Genomic DNA, 20,446 nt, shown 5'->3' on the forward strand with positions numbered 1-20,446 from the left:
ATTGACTCCGTAAACAATATTATCACTTGTTTTAAAAAAGTCCGTTTTAAGTAAAAAATTTCCGACCAGTTTTACATATCTTGAAAATTGACCTAAACATTACTTTGCTGTAAAACTTTAACATTCAATTTTAAACAGGTCTTGAGATTTATCTGAAAGTTAAAACGGGTATACTCAGGAAAATCTGTCTAAGTGGAGAATGCTTCATGAAACAGGACATTTTATTTAACAAAATAATGATAATAATAATAATAATGACAATGATAAAATTGCAAAAAATACAAACACCACAAATTTACTCCAAGTTATTAATTAATCCGCTAATGAAAATTGTGACGATTTTCCGTACAATTAACATGGAACATAAATGACAAAGTTATATTTTAGAAAATAACCCGGTTAAAGGTTCGTGATATATTTTATAATGTTTCTTGTATAATGTTTGAAATAAGATTAACAATTTAAACATACTTTAAGGCAGTTTTAATGTAGTGGTAATGGGTGGGAGACTGATAAAAGCACATTTCTAGTTTTCTGAAAAATTATAATTTTGCTGAGTTTTCCTATGCCATGTATTTGTATTTGAATATCGTTAATCCATATCAAATTAACAGTTGACAAATTACAACTTCTTCACGTGGATCAGATTTGGAGGACGAGAACGACTTTAAACGAAATTATGTTTATTCAAATCGTTGCCATGCCAGGTAGAACTAAGGCCTCGAAGTACAATCCTCTTAATTAGTAGTACTATGCTATCTCTTTGAGTTCAATATTTTATACCGGCTAAATAAAGTTGCACTAATTTTTGACAAAGAAGTACATCTCGTAGTATGTTCCAAGAAAGACTTTTACCCATAGCTAGCTATTGTCAAAGATAAAATAAAAGAAATGTATTTATTTATTTTGTTAGGTTTAACGTCGCACCGACTCAATAATAGGTCATATGGCGAGTTTCCAGCTTTGATGGTGGAGGAAGACCCCAGGCGCCCCTCCGTGCATCGTTTCATCACGAGCGGGCACCTGGGTAGAACCACCGACCTTCCGTAAGCCAGCTGGATGGCTTCCTCGCGTGGAGAATTCAACGCCCCAAGTGAGGCTTGAACCCACATCGATGAGGGGCAAATGATTTGAAGTCAATGACCATAACCACTCGGCCACGGAGGCCCTAAAGTAAAATAAAAGAAGTACATTCGTATTGAGGCATGTCCCTATAAACTATACATTATGACTTTTGCAAATACAAAGCTGTATATAAATGCTCTGCTTATTTCTGACTTTCCAACCAGGGCTAGGACACTTGCAGACTTGTAACTGCCTTCCTAGGGGAAGCTATTGTCTGAGAAGATTTTAAAAATCGGGGCCTATTTCAAAAGTGGCTAACACAATTTCATAATGTAGCTTGTAATTTTGTGTTTTGACAAGTGGAAGTGGCTTTTGGTAGAACCACCGACCTTCCATAAGCCTACATATAAAAAATTCAGAATTCAGAAAACACCCACATCAGTGAGAAGCAAGTGATTTGAAGTAATTTACTTTAACCACACGGCCACGGAGGCCCCGTTTTGATGGCGTGCGCGCAGTTTTTTTTGCACATTTCGTTGTGTGGCGTCTTGACGCGCGCCTGAACGGGGTATATTACCTCGGTCGGATCGGCGAATATTGAAATACAAGAACAACAGAAAGAACTTAACATTTTCAGTATCTCTAAAAAAATTGCTAACATTTATATTCTATATAGTTTATATTTTTGATTTCATTTACCTATATATCACCAATACAAACGCGCCTGTGTACATTTTTATCCGTTTTTTACCTGTTTTGTAAACAAATCCTGAACTTTTATATATGTATCTTAAAAAGTTTTCATGATGGTATGAGCATTAATTAGCACTTTCTTAATAACAAGGTATCAAAACTTTTATGTTTTTCTATTGTTCTTATGTTACCCCCGTTACATCGACCGGTGCATACATATTTATCCCGATCGAGATGATATACCCCTCCCGGAGGGGGTCCAACATATGACATTGTATTCCCAAATGGGCACCGCTTAAAATCATATGTTGTGCTTCCGGTAGTACATATGTGGTAAACATTTCACAGAAAAATATGTGAGATTACCAAACACGTAAGTGCATTTACCCTACCTGTATTTGTGGAAATGACGGAGAAAAACTTTTCCCTTAAATCGTACACTTTTAACATTAACACTGTCATCATCAATTCAATCTTGTTAATAACCTCTGTAAGCATTTACTCTGTCAACATTAATATTTCAACATTAACTCCGTCAACATTAACACAATCAACAATAACAGTTACAAAATGAATACTGTCAGCATTCACATTTTAAACATACCCTCTGTCAATATTAACAACCGTCAACATTAATACTTTATAACTATAGCTTAGACTTTGTAAAAAACTGATCGTACGTTTCAACAGTAAGAGGAGAATATGTTTTATTTTGTTCATCATAATAGAACAATGGGTCGTCTATATCTTGTGGATGAAAACCTTCCTTTCGCAGTTGTGTTTTCTGTTGCTTAAGTGTTGTTGTTAAAGACACTTCCCTAGGAAATCTCAAAAACATCGGTCTGGCATAACGTGGTAAATGCTCTGCTGCATGACGGAAAATGTCCTTTAGTACATCCGGTGTGAATCTAATGTTGTCTTCCAGATGAATCGATGCCATACCTGCTCGCCCTTCTGTGCCTGAAATACGTATAGCAATACATGTTTTTAAAACAAAGCCTTTATTCCTTGTAGCTTTCTTGATTTACTAAAAAGCAACATCTAAAGTCTGTTACAGAGGTAATATTGACGGTGTGCGACGCCTTGAGATTAGATAATTGCAGCATCACAGGTTATAGACAGACTTCAAAACTGGAAAACAGCGGAAGGTAAGGTTACATGCATTTGCTAATAAACCAGTATTGAATTGTAGAGTTAGTGCAGACAGACTGTACTTTACTATGAGACCCTTCATTTGCAGAGGTACTGAAAACGAACTGCAACAGTGAGAAAAGCCTTTCAGTTGGAGAGGTACTACGTACAGACTGCAACATTTGTAAAATTTCAATTTTAGAAGTACTGAAGACAGACTGCAGTAACAGAAAAATACTTTGAGATAAGACTTAATTTGCAGGGGTACAGAGAGCGGACTAAAACACTGGTAAATTACTTTGCGATAAGATTATGTTCAGTTGTGTAGGTACTAAGGAAGGAATGACTACAACGCTGGTAAAATAGTTTTAATTACTGAGGACGGACTACCACATTGGTAAAATACTTTGCGATAAGACTCTATTCCGTTGTATATGTACTGAGGAAGGACTACGAGACTAGATAAATATTTTAGGTTCTGAGGCCAGACAGCAACATTGATGAAACTCTTTGCGATAAGACTCTAGCTATTCAGTTGCATAGGTACTGAGTTGGTAAACTAGCTACTTTGTGATAACACTATTCTGCTGCATAGGTACTGAGGCCGGACTGCAACACTTGAATACTCGGCGATAAAATTCTATTCAATTGTATAGGTACTTAGGCCGAACTGCAAAGTTACATAGGTAAAATATGTTGCGATAAGATTCTGTTCAGTTGCATAGGTACTGAGGCCGGACGGCAACATTGGTAAAAAACACATTGCGATAAAAATACTTTGCGATAAGATTCTATTCAGTTGCGCAGGGAGTGCAACAGTAGTGAACCACGAGCATTTAAGATTCTATTCGGCTGAATTGCAGATACACTGTGGACAGACTGCACCAGCAGTAAATTTAGATACCTCGAGAAAAAAACTAGATTAAATTGAAGAGGTACTGTGGACGTTGTAAAATACTTTGAGGTAAACAACAGGGATGAAGATTCAATAGAAATGGTCAAATTCCTACACGACTATATCCAGTTATAAGGATTGCAACGTTAGTAGAATACTTTTGCAATAAGGCCTCTTTTCAGTTGCAGAGATACTGTGGTCGGAGTGAAACGGTAGTAGGTCATATTGAGAAAAGACTCAAACAGTAGTTAACAATTTTGCAAGTAGGAGATAAGTTGGAGAGATAAAGCTGCAACAGATTTAAACCAACAGGAGATAAGTGTCCAGTATGAGTAGGACTTATTTTTTATAATGAAATTTAAATTTGTCATTATATAGAATATGGATGATTTTACAGCTATATATATTGTTAAAATACCTGGTATTTCCACTCCATATACATTTGCGTCTTGTATGACATCAAGTTTGCTTAAAACACTGGATACCTCAACGGTTGAAACATTTTCTCCTTTCCATCTGAATGAAAAACAAAATGGTTGCGCTTAAAAGGTATATTCAGGTATTTTTTTAACAAATAGATCTATGATACATTTATTCTATTGTACTAAGATAATTAAAGATGTGCTCTTTCTGTTCAGACAAGTTATTTAGCACACTATTTTATCATTAAGATTATATCAGCGGGAATTATTATATTTACACCATCTCGTCATAATAGTTGGGTATGTCACAAACGCATTTAGTACCGATTACACCAAACAGGAAGTGACAACTCCGTGTTACATGTGAAGTTGTCCAAAATGTAGTTCCATGCTGTTGATGAAATCTGGTATTATGAGTCATATGAGGATATGACAGTTATATGTTTGATTTAGTTTTATTGCTTATTGCATTTGGGAAAAGATCCAGACCATTTTCTTTGTGAATTTCCAGGGATAAGTTTTTTTCTTTGAGAAAATTTCTACATACTCGTACTTGCTAAACGGCTATTTTCATGGGAGCATTTTTAGAGGGTGAAGTTTCTCAGAACAAATTATTTTTCTAATCTGTAACATAACATGTCAATATTGATCTATTTTTGATAAGAAGACATGTCATACTAAATGACCACTGAAATGCTCACAAGTGCAGAAACGAGGTCTGAATATTTTATTGTTTATATGAAATAAAGATGTAACTTAATTGGTAGAATATAACAATTTAACCCCTATCTCCACCCCACCCACCCCAGTTATCCAAGTTACCATCGCATAGGTTACTGATCACTCCAAGGCAGTGCCCATGTTTCCAACATGTTCTTGTCCATTCTGATTTCAAATGTTGTTATATTATGAGACGCCATGATGTAGAGTAATTCTCGGAATTTGTCATTTTGATAAAGGCCTTATGGCCGAAACGTTAATAAAACTGAGTGAGAACTACAGAGTCTTCAAACATTTGGTACCCCTTAGGGTAAATACTGTGTTGCATTCTGTTTTATATGTTATGTATAGTCATTGTAAGAAAAAGTTTTTCACTCCCCATTTTTTCGATCTCGTTGTCTGGTATACCACAGCTGTTTTTACCCCACGCCCACGCTTTTAAATATTATTCTAATAAATAAATTGTATCTTGCTGATTGAAAGAAAGCAGTCAGTCTTCTATTTCTTTAAAGTCCCATAAGGCTTTAAAGCAAGTTATGGTAAAACTAAATGAAACAGATGTTCAAATAAATATTATGCATAATTACATTGTTAGAAAAGCATTACTTTTAATACTGCATATGAACTTACATAGTCAGAGCTATAAAGGGAGGTAATCTAAACAATGGATTAAATAATACTTTACACTATGTTAATGACCGTTCAAACCTTTCACAAATATTAGAGAAAACAATTATCAGAAATAGGATTTATCAATAAATTGATATATTTTATGTTCATAGCAAAAAACAAAACAAAAAAATGTGGCAGCAACATTATAAACAAAGACAATATGAGCCTTTATCACATGTTTGACGTCGCGGGAGTGTAATAAAGCCATTAAATAAAAATGATAATACACTAATCGACGTCGTTATAAGTATAGGAGACGTTGGTGAAATTGACTTGTTTATATAGTAAAAGAATGTAGAAGTTTTGATGTTTTAAAAGGAAAAACTAACCTGTGATAAAAAGGGAAAAAAACATTTGTGACTTTCCACAGAGGCAGAGCCTCGCATTTTATTATTTTATTCAACGAGATTAATAAATTCAATATGGAAAGACACTCATGTAATATCCTCTATTTAAACTACAGTTTCTCTTTTTTAGTGGTCTGCTTTACGATGTGTATTCTGTGCTCAATATTCTAAGGACATCCATTCTTATTGCTTTGTGATGGTATCTCTATCAAGATTTGATAATAAATATCTTCAAAATTTAAACAGCCCATAAACATTTACAATGACTACTATTTGGCTCTTGTAAAGGAAGACATATTAGAAAAATATTGTCAAGGGATTTTTAGATGTTAGATGGCACGGTATAAGATCGCAGTAAGGTGTGTCGTATTTGGTGTTTTACTCTTAAATTGAATTTGAAGGAAAGATATATAAATCATTGCAGTAAAACATTGAACGGTTACTAACAACAAATATCACCCGATATAGACTGATTTGTCGATTTCTGTCGCATGTAGTACATTTTTTTTCTGGCGAATAAATCTGTTTCAACATACATAATGCATATATATTTCTTCCGAAAAGTAATGTACACGGAGGTAAGGTCCGTAAGCTGTTATACATGTTGGTACTTAAATTCGTTAAGAGACAGTGATTCACCTGAAAGTATCTCCAATCCTATCCTTGAAGTAAAGAAAGTAGTCCGCATCCAATACCAACATATCTCCAAGGTTGAAGTAACAGTCCCCTTCTTTAAGTACATTTCTCAGCAATTTCTTTTCATTAATTTCCCGACTGCCTTTATAGACTTGCACGTTCATCTCAGGCATGGTGACAAGAAGTAGGCCTGGTTCACCTGTGGGTGCATATCAAGATATATTTTCCCGTTACAAAAAATGGGGATATTTTCGGGACAGAACTTAAAAATGTCTTCCAGATAGCCGAAAGTTTGAGTTCGAGATACCAAGTTTCAACTGTATTTCAGCTAACACTTGTCTGATTTAATACACCTTGCAGAAATAGTCTAAGTCCATAAAAAAAGAGAAAAATGGCGAATAATAACTCTGAAAACCAAACAAAAACAACAAAAAGAAAACATAACGTATCATACCAATAGCACGTTAATCACGTACCAATTTTGACGGGAATACAGTGCCCATTCTTATCTCTTACAACATCGCCTGTATCGACATCTACTTTAACGAGCAGTTTCTTGTATGGATCCAGCATGCGCTTAAATGTAAATTAAATCATCATTAAATTAAAACTTTAAAGACGTATTTAAGCATAAACACACATTTTGGACATTTTCTGACGCCATACCAGTTCCTTCAACTATCATTTATTAATTATATTTATGAAATTCATCTTTTCAAAAGTTTTAAAGCAAATATCGATGACTATCTCTAAATGCTGTTGTCGACTTTGTGATTGCGAGCGCATAGCTCTCTGAATTTATAAACAGTGAATTCTTCACTGTTCGAGAAGGTACGGAAATACGATGTGCGTTCAGCAATGCCTTGTTTGACATAGAAGAGTTATTATATAAAACGCGACTACTAAACTGCACGTACTCTGAAACGTACGTACCAACAAAGGCGAATAACGACCACAGGATCCAGTCTTGTTGCTAACGTTTACGAAACCAGCCATTCCCTCAGTTGCCCCAAAGAATTCACAAATATTTGGAATATTGTATCTTCGTTTGAAGGTATCCCATATGTCAGCTCTCAATCCATTTCCGACAGCCACTCTCACTTTATGCTTGCCATCTAGGCTGCTCTAGTGTACAATGAAGCATCAAAATTAGATATCAATACTTAAATTATATGTGGCCCGTAAAAAATGTTCTGGTTAAAATTAGCTTATCTAATTTAAATTTGTTTTCTCGTCACTGTCAACCCGATACTGTGATTCTCTACGTCAGATACGCTTTGAATGTAAAGCCCGTGATATAGAGAATAATAGGTTAGTGCCGTAGATGAGAAAGTTTATCTGGCGAGGTGGAGGAGGTTATCGGGTGAGCCGAAGGCGAACCTGATAACGTCCGGAGCCGAGCCAGATAAACTTTCTCTATCTTAGGCACTAAACTATTATTCTATTTATCTTGTCATTACTTCATTTTCCGATATTTGGCAATTTATTTTACAAAAATAAGTGTGCGACAACCGCTTTAATGACGTCATATTCGTAATGACGTCACTTATATAATGACGTGATTATTGGCAAAATCGGAATAACTTCTTCGTTTTTGAATAAAAACTCATTATTTGACCACTCATTTTCTTAGTTCGGACATTTCCAACACAATGATGATGGTTTCGTTGCAAAATTTCTTATGACAACAATATCAATCATAAGGTCACATGATCAACTGACGGTATATCACTGGTCACATGATCAACTGACGGTATATCAAGAAAGATATACGGCACCCTGATATCGGGTCGAAAATACTGCAAGTGACAGGATAAATCATTCTCTACGTCAGATATGTATTGAATGTCAAACCCATGATATGATTCTCTACGTCAGATATGCATTGAATGTCAACCAGATAATATGATTCTCTATATCAGATACGCCGAGTATATGATTCATTACGTTAAATATACATTCAACGTCAAATCGATGATATGATTCTCTACGTCAGATATGTATTGAATGTCAACCAGATAATATGATTCTCTGTGTCAGATACGCCGATTATATGATTCATTACGTTAAATATACATTCAATGTCAAATCTGTCCACTAACCACTAGCTTAAAGACTTACCTCTGGTACTGATAGAAGGTACCGACAGAGCTCTCCTATATACTGTATCACTGTCACATTGTGCTTTCTAACATCTTCAAAGAAATGATGAGCAGAAAATCTCCGTTTCAAAACCATTGTAGCACCTATAAGGAAAATGATATAGTGCATAAACATTAATTTGTCTGATATTAATTACAAACTAAAAGACACAAGACACATAATGTTTACCTTGAGCTTATGTGTCAATGAGCCAAAGTCAAACTGTCGCCCAGTAATGCGGCGAGGTTATAGCTACTTTTGATATGTATATCCGGTAGCCCAAGTTCACCTAACACACTTTGACACTGTGTTGTTATGCCCACCTTTTGCCAGTGTATTCACAAACCCTAATAACTCCTCTGCACTATGAAACAATTTGTGTCTAATATATTAACGAGACCAGATACACCTTCTGTTGTTTTTTTTTATACCAGGTGCAATGTTTACCCTTGTGTCATGACGCTTCATCTCCCTGTGACAAAAACACAGTGTTTAATTTTGTTTAGTGTATTCATGAGACTCACTCCCGCAGCAGCACTGCGTAAGTCAGTGGCGCAGTGGTTAGCAGGTTGGACTACAAGGCCAGCGGTCCGGGTTCGATTCCCGGTCGCGGCTGATATCTGGACTAGTGTTCAGTGCTGGGTGATATACTTAAATTGGTACTGTTTCCAGCAGTATTGGCCCAGACTGGATGCTGGAGAGGTAAATATGACGCCTGCCGTGGGCTCGACTGGAAATAAGTTGTTCCATCAATTCCAGATGGGGACTTTCGTCGACTACCCACGTTAAACAAGAAACTGTAGTGCTCGCGTACGGTCTGGTACGGCCTACGGGGCGATAGCCTGAACCCGGAACACAGCAAGAGTGATTTCCCTTGGCGCGGGCAGCACGAAAAGACGTTGCTGGTGTTGCTAGACAATATTATTTGGCTATTGTCCCAATTAGCATAAAGTACAGACTGATTCCACCTGGTAAGTTTCCCACAGTTACAATATTGGTGGCAGCGGTTCATTTTGAGCCCATATTTCGCCGACCAATAAATCGCTACCGAACTTCTATTTTTAGGCTTGGCCAACTTGCCAGTCTAAAAACGGTTGTGACTTGTGTTGGAAAAGGGACCGGGTGAGGCGTAATTGAATTTAGTCGATTACGTTCTAGGTCTAAAACACTTATTTAAGTGTAATAGGTTGAATAATTGAAAAATTATTCGACATTTCCAGACAGTTTGTTGGGACTTATACAATCGGAAATCCCTATAGTTGGCATAGTAGTATACCTTGGTTGAAGTTTAAGGATCCTTAAAAGAATTTTTTTTTTGGATCATTCTGGAATTGAAATAATTAAATTTATTTCTGATTTTGTTGTTGTTATTTTGATTTTTATCAAATATGTCACAACAAAAGAGTCCAGAAGGCAAGTCAGTTACATCTGGTATTAGTGCACAAGTGGTTTCAATTAATTTTGCTACCCTTGAGCAATTGAGAATGATACCTGGAATTAATACAAAAATTGCCAGTGCAATTTTGTTGGTGCGTGAGGCAACGGGGAACATAACCCCGGAAGTCTTGTCCGTGCTGTGTCGTAAGAAATTTACAGAGTCTGAGCTGGGTCAAATTGATTTTACCCAGAATAAACTATGGCCACTTCAGGACAGTGATAAGGAGCCTGAGGCTAGAAAAGAGCCCAATGCTTGGTCACAAATTAAGACCGGAAATACTCTAGCTAGGCCTGGGGATTTGATCACCCCTAGACCGAGAATGCATGCTGTATCTTCTGGTATGCAAAGGCCATTTTTGAAAACTCCGGCTGAATTCCTTGGGACACCAGCATCGGGCAGGAATAAGGTATCGTTACCAGAAACGAAACTGAATTTCAATCTTGGTGAAGGTAGCACTCCTTTTGGTGATGATGGTAATGCCAATGCAAGTAGACCATCATCAGATGGGGGAGTGGGAGCCAACTATAGTCAGCTGGCAAAGAAATTAAGTTCTTTGCAAAAGCATTTGGCATTTGATGGTAAGGGCAGCTGGGAAGCTTTTGATTTAAAGTTTTCCAGATATGCTGAGGCATGCGGATGGTCAGATGCTGAGAAATTTGAGGGCTTGTGCTGGTGTCTTACTGGCAAAGCTATGGACTATTATGTACTGATACATGATAGTGGTGAGGTGAACTCTTACCAGGGTTTACATAGTAAGCTTGAGGCGCGGTTTGGTGAGCACGAGTTGCCAGCTGCGGCTCAATTGCAATTTCAACAGGCTTGCCAGGAAGAGGGCGAGTCGTTAAATGATTTTGCAGACCGGCTTTTGACACTTGCAGAAAGAGCATTCAGAGGCCTGCCAGATTCATTTGTGACTAATCAAGTCATAAGTCGTTTCTGTCAGGGCCTGTTAGATAAGGATGCAGGCCACCATGTGTTTATGCTTGATCCTACGAGTATCCAACAGGCCAAGCAGGTAGTCCGTAAGTACCAACAGGCACACATGGCTATATTTGGTATGTCAAAGCACCAACCTAAGTTGTTCGAAGAGGAGGAATGGTGCGAAGAGGAGGAACATGTTTTTGCAGTGGGAGAAATGGCCGGTAGCACACAAGGGGCACCAGATAATAGGACTGTCATTGAGGCACTTAAGCAATTAGAGCTTAAATTTGAAGAAGTCATGACAGTCAGATCCAGTAGAGGTGAATCTGGTGAACTACCATAGAGGCTTTATAAAAGCAAAATCTGTTTTATGCTTTGACAGGCAAACTTCGGTTTGTGTGGCGGGGAGAGTGGGTCAGAGCTTTTGAAGTTTTGATAAGAGGCTCTGATGCAACCGCCTGGGTTAGCCTTGCTGATGGGGATGGATGAGTTTATGCTTTACACCAATGCATGGAATAAATAGATCAGTGCATGGGTACCATAGGTCCAGGTCGGCAAGGAGAAGGTCATTGCATATGGTAGTTATGGTAGTTATGTTCTTATTTGGTAAACTGTATTGTACGGAATGACCACTCAAGTTTAAGGTGATTCATGGGGTTCCAAGAGCCTCAAGGTTAACTGGTGAGACGGTGGCCGGAGGAGCTGTCTCGGTTGAATATTGTGCTGCAGCACGGGGTAGGTCGTGAGCATGATAAAGCTAAGGCAATGTCTTGAATGCCGGTTGGAGGCATTGCAATGAGTATCATGCTGGGACATGACTGGAGCAGTTACCTTGTGGCAAGTGTAATTACTGTTAAGAAGACAACGAAAGTTGGGGTCCTTTAACCTTGTAGACGACGCAGTGCCGTTGGTCATAGGGGACACCGAAGCTTCCATTATAGAGCGTTTGAGGGGCCTAGGACCAACAAGGGCATGGGTACGACTGTCTACGGGTTTCTTGATGTAGACGACGCAGTGCCGTTGGTAAAGGGGTTACCTGGAGTTTACATCACAGATCATCCGGGAAACCTGAGACCAGCAATGGCATGGGTACAACTGTCTACGGGTATCACGATGGAACCACAGATGACACTGAGGGTAAGAGTGGCAAGCCAGTCCTTGCAATAGTAGTCTCAGATGCGGGATGACCCTTCTGAGAAAAGTAGCCTACCAGATGCTGGTATGGATTTAGACTACTGTGAGGTAGTAAGCTTCTTTGTGGCAGATATGTTTGAACATGCTGTTGTAAACATGAACATGGTGACCACAAGGAGGGTTGTGACTGAGGCTGTTTAGGGCCTCAGTAATCGGTAATACAGTCACGTCTGGACAGTCAGTTCAGTGCCTACTGTAGGACGACCAAGTTCACAGTCTAAGGTCCTTTCCTCTGGAAAGGACAAACTAAAGACTTGCCGTGCTTAAGGGTGCGACAGGTACCTCTGACTCTACAAAGGGTCTGGGGTCTAGCCTTCAGAATTCCATCTCGGTACCGGATCTAGGAGCTCTGAGGGATAAAACTGGACTGTATAGTTGGTGGTTCTCAGTGGAGCTGAGTAAAGTGTTGAAACAGGATTAGAGATTGCTGTTTGTTTTGGATTCGTAACGAGGTAGGACAGATCAGGCACGGTCCGATCTGTTTCGTGCCAGTCAAGCGGCTGAGTCAAATCGGTGAAACAGGGAACAATTTCTTCTGTTAGATTGTGTTTTATGTTAGTGTGACTAAGGTCAAGATGGCATACATCTTGGTATGCTGAAAAGTCTGAAGGAGGAAGCTATTGAACTCTGTCATAGCCTTCCCTCTTTGAGACATCGGACTCTGAAACAGATTAGTCCGATGAAGCCTCGTCCAAGAGACCCCAGACGAGGAAAGTGTGGTCTCACACAGTTTTACTAGGATAGGGCAGGCACCGCAAGGCCCTGTCACAGAGGAGACTTGAGCTCTGCTTGGACTAGCAGTAAGGTTACCTAGGCCCCCCTCTGTTAGGCAAAGCTCAGGTAGAGGCAACTGTGTGAGGTAACAGTCAGCCACCTGTTTGACTAAAGGTTGTTTTATGGTAAGTGTTCGGCTGCTGACCATTCTTGGAGTAGGAACAGTTCTTATGATAGCATTGACTATCTATAGAAGAACTGAGTCTGTTTAAGCCATAGGGGCTGATCCCGGTGCACTATGGATGCGGAGATCCATGGTCGCCGGTAGCAGTGGTATTGTGGCTGAAGTGACACAATACTAGTACTGGTTAAACCCAGGAACATCTCATATTTATGAGCAAGAGACCATGGTATACTGGACATGGTCTAAGGGACCATGGTATACCTCCATGGTCTAAGACACCATGGTCTACTTCCATGGTGTAGGGACTACCTCCTTTCAATAGGACGGGGAGGAGTGTAGTGCTCGCGTACGGTCTGGTACGGCCTACGGGGCGATAGCCTGAACCCGGAACACAGCAAGAGTGATTTCCCTTGGCGCGGGCAGCACGAAAAGACGTTGCTGGTGTTGCTAGACAATATTATTTGGCTATTGTCCCAATTAGCATAAAGTACAGACTGATTCCACCTGGTAAGTTTCCCACAGTTACAATAAAACTTAAGGTTTCGATGGAGGCCTTGAGAAACAAAAATCAAACATCACCAAATCATAGAAAGAAAGAGTTGTTTGACATGAAAATTGAACAGCATGTAAAACATGTATATTACTTTACGAAACAAGTGTCAGTATACTGATATAAACATTGAATTCCGGAAAAGGGCTGCCTAAAGGGGCTCCACTTCCAGACAGTTAAACGCCTTTAAAAACTCACCATTTTCAAAGAACAGTTACACATGTTCGTTTTGATGCATTTGCAATAGCGTGCGAGTGGTGAAATTTCGCGTAACAAGGTGGAACACAGTTTTCAGCAATTGTTTATCATTATTTCTTTACATATGGCATTCATTTTCAAAGGGAGACAACTGTTCCCGATTATTTTAAGTACAAATGGCATTCATTTTCAAAGGGAAACAACTTTTTTTCGATTATTTTAAGTAATCTTTGAGAAAAAGTTGTCTCCCTTTGAAAATGAATGCCATTTGTAAAGAAAAAAAGATAAACAATTGCTGAAAACTATGTTCCACCTTGTTACGTGAAATTTCACCACTCGCACACTATTGCAAATGCATCAAAACAAACATGTGTAATGGCGAGTTTTTAAAGGCGTTTAACTGTCCGGAAGTGGAGCCCCTTTAGGCAGCCCTTTTCCGGAATTCAATGTTTATATCAGTATACTGACACTTGTTTCGTAAAGTAATATACATGTTTTACATGCTGTTCAATTTTCATGTCAAACAACTCTTTCTTTCTATGATTTGGTGTTGTTTGATTTTTGTTTCTCAAGGCCTCCATCGAAACCTTAACGTTACTATTACTTATCTCTGTCTAGTGTGCATTCATAAGTCATTCGCTACTGTACTAAGATATAAGGTGTAGGTTAGAAGGTATTTAATGTTTCCGAATTTGCTTTCTGTATAAAAATATCAATGCATAACATCTTTTTACCAGTAATTTACGTCCTTCACCTCTTCCTAGACTTATGAAGAAAACAGTCAAAACAATACATAAGATTATGCGCAGATGTTCATGTTTGCAATAAGCACATAAAAAGCTTACATCTGCAGGCCCGGATTCTGGAACCGTTAACTGGGAGCAAAAGCTGAGGACGAAGACCTCATTCGTGGTTTCGGTGAGGGGGTTACCTACAAGAATGGCTACCCTTCTTGAAGTTAGTTCAGGTGGTTTCCAGGAGGAAAGTTTTTAAATATAGGTTTGACATAGTGGCCTCAGGTGCGTTTTTATGAATGTCTTAATTCAAAGACACTTAAATATCATTAATCTGGACGCAGGAAGAAGCCAAACAAAGTAGTGACTTCAAAGCAGATATCATTTTGGTAAAAATCCCAATTAATGCGGTTAAACTTCTTAGAACAAGTACTTGCGGGGGGTATTCTATCCTGTAAGGGGTTTTCCTCTGAAAAGATTTAAAATATAGGCATGAAATGCTTTCCTCTGGTGTCTTTTTGGGTCTAATATTTAATGTACATTGATCACTTCCCAGCCGATTAGGCGAGGGGACAGGCTGGCGATTGGCTCCCCGGGCCACCCCACATAATCAGGGTCTACCTACCTTGATCTAATGTATTCATCAGACCCAATGCCCCTGCGGCACTGTGATACAATGGAGTACATGTGTAAACGATGTCCGATGGCATAAAACCGAAGAGCTGCATGGATTTGCTTATGAAAATACATCTTCCTTGATTGGTATTAACAGGTTTCGGTAGACCTGAAAACATTCAAAAAGCTTCGAAGTAAATTAAATACCAAAGTTTTATGAGGTATGTGATACATCCTATAGTAAATCCTGTTCACAAATATTTATGGCAGAATATGTATGCAGTCACCTTATTGAAGAAGTAGAAAGCCCAGTGTGTACATATATACACTGTGCTACTTTTAATTACTCTTCACTTCACATCTATTACAACGAATTAAAGCAGGTTTCATAGTTTCATCTGTAAATCACGTGGAGCGACTGACAATATCATTTTACAAATGGTATTTATGTATGAAATTAAAAGTGTCTACAGTAGTAAAAATAAGAGTTGGAACTATATGCATTTAGGACCATGAGATCACGCGTGATTCTCGTGTGGTGTGCCTATTTTTGTTCTTTCTATTTATAGAAAAGTGTGCTTGCTACAAACCTGTAGTACCCGATGTGAAGATGTAACAACACGGAGAATTCACTCCCATTCCTTGTCTCACACTGGCACATACGGGTATTGGAAGCGTATCGAGCATCAAACTATCCCAGCATTCAAAACCTTCACCACGATCACGACCATGAACAAAGACTGGAATGTGTCTGATATCCTGTCTCACCTCCGCCACAGAATGGACTATCGCATCAGCTAAATGATACACCATAAAATCTTTAAAAGTTGTGCTATCGTCAGAATTTCACCAGGCGAAATTAGTTTGTAGTTACTGCAAAATATCTGAAGACCAAACAATGCAATAAACTGATAATGTTTTTTTTTAAATCTTGTTTCTGCTAAGGTAAACATGAACAAAAGATATTATTTTATAAATATTACCTGAACCAGTAATGAGGACCTTCGCCTCACACGCCCGTAGTGTATGTACCAACGGCTGACCGTTAATGTTGTAGTTAATGAATGCAACTGCTATACCCAGTTTCTGTAAACCTGAAATACAAGCACGTTCTACAGCTATGCCCAGTTTCTGTAAACTTGAAATACAGTCACGTGCACAGCTATACACAGTCTCTGAAAACCTGAAATACAGTCACGTGTACAACTATACGCAGGCTATGAAAACCTGAAATACAGTCATGAGCTCAGCTATACCCAGTCTCTGAAAACCTGAAATACAGTCACGTGCACAGCTATACCCAATCTCTGAAAACCTAAAATACAGTCACGTGCACAGCTATACCCGGTCTCTGTAAACCTGAAATACAGTCACCTGCACTGCTGTACCCAGTCTCTGAAAACCTGAAATACAAGCACGTGCACAGCTATACCCAGTCTCTGTAAACCTGAAATACAGTCACGTGCACAGCTGTACCCAGTTTCTGTAAACCTGAAATACACTCACATGCACAGCTGTACCCAGTTTCTGTAAACCTAAAATACAGTCACAAGAACAGCTATACCCATTTTCTGTAAACTTGAAACACAGTCACATGCCCAGCTATACCCGGTTTCTGTAAACCTGAAATACAGTCACGTGCAACAGCTATACCCAGTTTCTGTAAACCTGAAATAAAGTCACGTGCAACAGCTATACCCAGTTTCTGTGAACCTGAAACACAGTCGCGCGAACAGTTATATACAGTATCTCTAAACCTGAAATACAGTGAAAAAGAATAACATTGAAATGTTTCAGTTTTGTAGCGTCTAAAATTAATTATTTACTTCAGAATGATGACATAAATAATTTTTCTAGCAATGTACAATATGTTTACAAATATACTCCAAGGCTATGTCGATACAGATGTGCTTATAGGCAGTTATTGAACGAAGTGTTTTGCACATACCAAGAAATGTCCAGATGAAAGACGGTTCATTTTCTATCATTATAGCAACACATTCCCCAAGTTTCAGTCCCCATTTTGCCGCTATATTTGCCACTCTGTTTGCCTGGTCATTCATAAACTCATAACTATACACTCTGTCCTCGAAGATTACAAATGGTTTCTTAGGATGCTTTGCAACTGCTTCTTCAAACATATCTATAAGGTAGCGTCCATTATCACTGTCCCTCTTGGCTAACTTTGCAAATTTTATCCCGCGTTTCATTGACGCAATATCATACCCAATCCAAGGAAAAAACGCCCGCCAGGAAATAATTCCAGCTCCTACAGTGCCAGCAGCTCCAATCAAGATCTTGTTCCGTTTAGAAGTCATCTGGGAAGGGTTTCATGTGACTACAAGAAAGTGAAATGACAGAAAATAAAATGTATTTAAAAAAGTTTACTTAGGTTGAACAAGTTATTTGTAGGAAAAAGAATCATGTATTTTACGGTGTTCCGTTAGGGTCAGCGCCTGCTATCGCGAAGGTACGACAGTATGATGGCGAAGCGCAACAGTACGATGATGACGCTTCGCAGGCACTGGCCCTGACGGAACGCCGTAATATTTACTTTTCTGCTTCGGATGATGATTTTATACACAATAAATACTACTAGTAGGTGCTACAGCATAAACTGGAGATAAATAATCACCATAGAGCGACAATATTGTATCTACGGAAGTTAAATACTAAGCTTATACTGTAGAACTAAGGGATTTGAAAATTAATATAATACTGTAATGTATTGATGACGAATGTACAATAGACTATTAAATCTGACATTTCTTCGAGGATTATTTGCCTTATGTTTCTATAATGAAACAATTGGGAATATTTACATAGATATAAAGTCAAATTCAAATCATTTCAAAATTTCTTATAGACAAATATTCAAGATCAAGCCTATCATTCCGAATGAAGAAATACTGACCACTGCTGACCACTGCTGACCACTGCTGACCAATGCCGTAGATTCCAGAATAGTGAAAAAAAAAAAAAAAAAAAAACTTTTTCTGAAAAAAAATCGTGAAGATGTGGTTGTTCAATGACTGATTGTTATCTTTTGTCTTTTGTAATCTTTCTTCGCATACGAACTACTCATACGCTTTGTTTGGCTATTCGTTAGTCATAGCTTTTGGAATATATCTTAGATATAACCAAGTCAAGGTCCCTGGTCACGTTATAGACTGTTTTTACAGGCAGTTTAAAAGTGAGTTGTAAATGCCCTACCACAAAGGAATTCCCGTCTTTACTCAGTTCAATACACGAGGTTTCGGCAAGATAATGTAACACAGTTATTATAAATGATTTGCGTTTACTTAAAGCACAGGCACTTGAAGCTCTATCAATAAATATATGCATTATCATATCCCACCCACTTATAATATGCTATAAACGAAGGTAGCTACTTGTAGCAGTGAGCACAATGCACAACTTTTTAGCGCTGCCTCACTGGAATATTACCCCGTAGACAAGTGACATGATACCTCACCCAGTAACATTATACTTAGTTTAAACATATTTTATTTCAGTAATACATGAAACATTTACAGAACAATTAATTAAGGAATTGGACAGAAAGCTATATCTTTAACATTATACTTACACCCGGCTGACCAGTCCTAGCACTATCCTCTTAATGCTGAGCGCAAGCGAGGAAGCTACTATATTTAGTACCATTTTTACGTCTTTGGTATGACGCGGCCAGAGATCGAACCCACGGCCTCCTGCACTCGAAGCGGACGCTCTACCACTAGGCTACCATGGCGGTGATTTATCAAGTGAGTAAGTTGTTTCCCTCGAAAACTGAGGAAAAGAGACACAGAAAAAAACGACCTTCCGGTTTTACTGTTTTTTGCAGTCGTTGTTCATTTAGCTCCTAACTTTGGTCAGAAGGTAAGGTCTTCTAAAAAATTAAATTCATCATCAATGCCATTAAGACGTTACAATAGTCTGTTTGGCGGATATTACGACGACGACGATGATGATGATAGACCTATCTGAAAAGCATATATGTATATCCAACGTATACATCTTACGTACGCTGTATTCGCTGCATGCTCACGTAAGCTGTATGCGTTGTCAGCTCATGCGTGAGCTGTGTACGGCACAAGCTCTATCATGCTATACGGCGTAACGATGCGGTCTTGTTTACCTTTACTTTCGTATATTAAGAGAAACGTTTAGATTTACAACAAATTGGATTGCAAATTTAACGGGTATTAATGATAGGCGCATATGTTATTTATATGTTATTATTGTCATCACTGATAATAATTTTAGATATCACCAAAACACAATTTTCTTACCAAAACATCATTAAATCCGTTCATTTTAACGTTACTTCTTAAAGTAACGATTAGACATGGTGTAAATGCAAATAAATATGTTTACCTTGAAATGAAACCTATTTACCGCTCTGTTGAAATTCTATGAGTTGTTAAACTGGCATATCCCAAACAGTCCAATATTTCAGGTATTCTTTAACAATAGTACTCCCGATGATCATGTACAACCTGAGTAATGGTTGATAATGTAGAATGCAGGCTAGATCTATGTATTTGATGAAGTGTCATATATCGTACTGTTTAGGCTAAAAGCAAGGACGGTGACCTATCGTGGAAACTAATACCAATATTATGTTTAACTCAATTTAGGTTTCAAGGGTGTTCAAATAGCATTACAACATGCACCATGATAACTGGTTCAGAAAACAGACCGACCTTTATTTGTGTGTATGCTTCTTTTAATTTTGTTTCGTTGAAATTCGGTATCGATCAAAAAAGGGAAATAGTCTAACTTCAAGGGCGTCTTATTTACTGAAAGTGCGAAAAAGACTAGTGAATATGGATTAGGTGCTGATATGATAAATGTATACACTGTATAAGTGTTTGTTTTTATTATGGACTTTGTACGAGTATTAGATCTAGCCTTATGAGAAATTAATCTAACATAAGTAATTCAGTATCTTTTTCTTTACATGAAATTGCGGGCTGTATGTTCTCCGTGACTATTTGATAAACGACATTGTGTCTGAAATCATTTGTCCTCCACTTCTGATTCTTGTGGGGAAGTTGGCAGTTACTTGCGGAGAACAGGTTTGTACTGGTACAGAATCCAGGAACACTGGTTAGGTTAACTGCCCGCCGTTACATGACTGAAATACTGTTGAAAAACGGCGTTAAACCCAAA

The 20,446-nt window shown here is 38.2% G+C and overlaps 1 protein-coding gene across 3 annotated transcripts; it reads right to left on the minus strand.

Annotated features, from left to right (window-relative positions):
* Positions 1 to 786: 786 nt before the first annotated feature.
* On the minus strand, positions 787 to 19,823 carry LOC123522916 (long-chain fatty acid transport protein 2-like). Of its 3 annotated transcripts, none has more exons than XM_045300437.2 (12): positions 19,649 to 19,823; positions 18,861 to 19,060; positions 17,220 to 17,609; positions 16,255 to 16,365; positions 15,862 to 16,068; positions 15,282 to 15,440; positions 8,703 to 8,827; positions 7,515 to 7,706; positions 7,058 to 7,157; positions 6,585 to 6,780; positions 4,203 to 4,300; positions 787 to 2,718 (listed from the first exon to the last, which is right to left on the minus strand). In XM_045300437.2, the coding sequence occupies exons 3-12, from the start codon at positions 17,587 to 17,589 to the stop codon at positions 2,405 to 2,407; spliced, it is 1,872 nt and encodes a 623-aa protein (XP_045156372.2). In that variant the 5' UTR covers positions 17,590 to 17,609; positions 18,861 to 19,060; positions 19,649 to 19,823; the 3' UTR covers positions 787 to 2,404. The 3 variants fall into 3 exon arrangements, with proteins under 3 accessions (XP_045156372.2, XP_045156371.2, XP_045156370.2); XM_045300436.2 differs by having other exon boundaries at positions 18,861 to 19,160; XM_045300435.2 differs by lacking the exon at positions 18,861 to 19,060.
* Positions 19,824 to 20,446: the final 623 nt, after the last annotated feature.

Source organism: Mercenaria mercenaria, chromosome 8 (genome assembly GCF_021730395.1).
Source record: "Mercenaria mercenaria strain notata chromosome 8, MADL_Memer_1, whole genome shotgun sequence".
In the NCBI taxonomy this organism is placed as follows: Eukaryota; Metazoa; Mollusca; class Bivalvia; order Venerida; family Veneridae; genus Mercenaria; species Mercenaria mercenaria.

Excerpts from the sequence above, each read along its gene's own strand:
- LOC123522916 (XM_045300435.2), bottom strand. The coding sequence starts at position 17,589 with ATGACTTCTAAACGGAACAAGATCTTGATTGGAGCTGCTGGCACTGTA. Across the intron at positions 15,441-15,861 it reads CTTCACATCGGGTACTACAG|GTCTACCGAAACCTGTTAAT; the intron begins GTTTGTAGCAAG and ends GAATGTTTTCAG. Across the intron at positions 7,707-8,702 it reads ACCTTCTATCAGTACCAGAG|AGCAGCCTAGATGGCAAGCA; the intron begins GTAAGTCTTTAA and ends ATTGTACACTAG.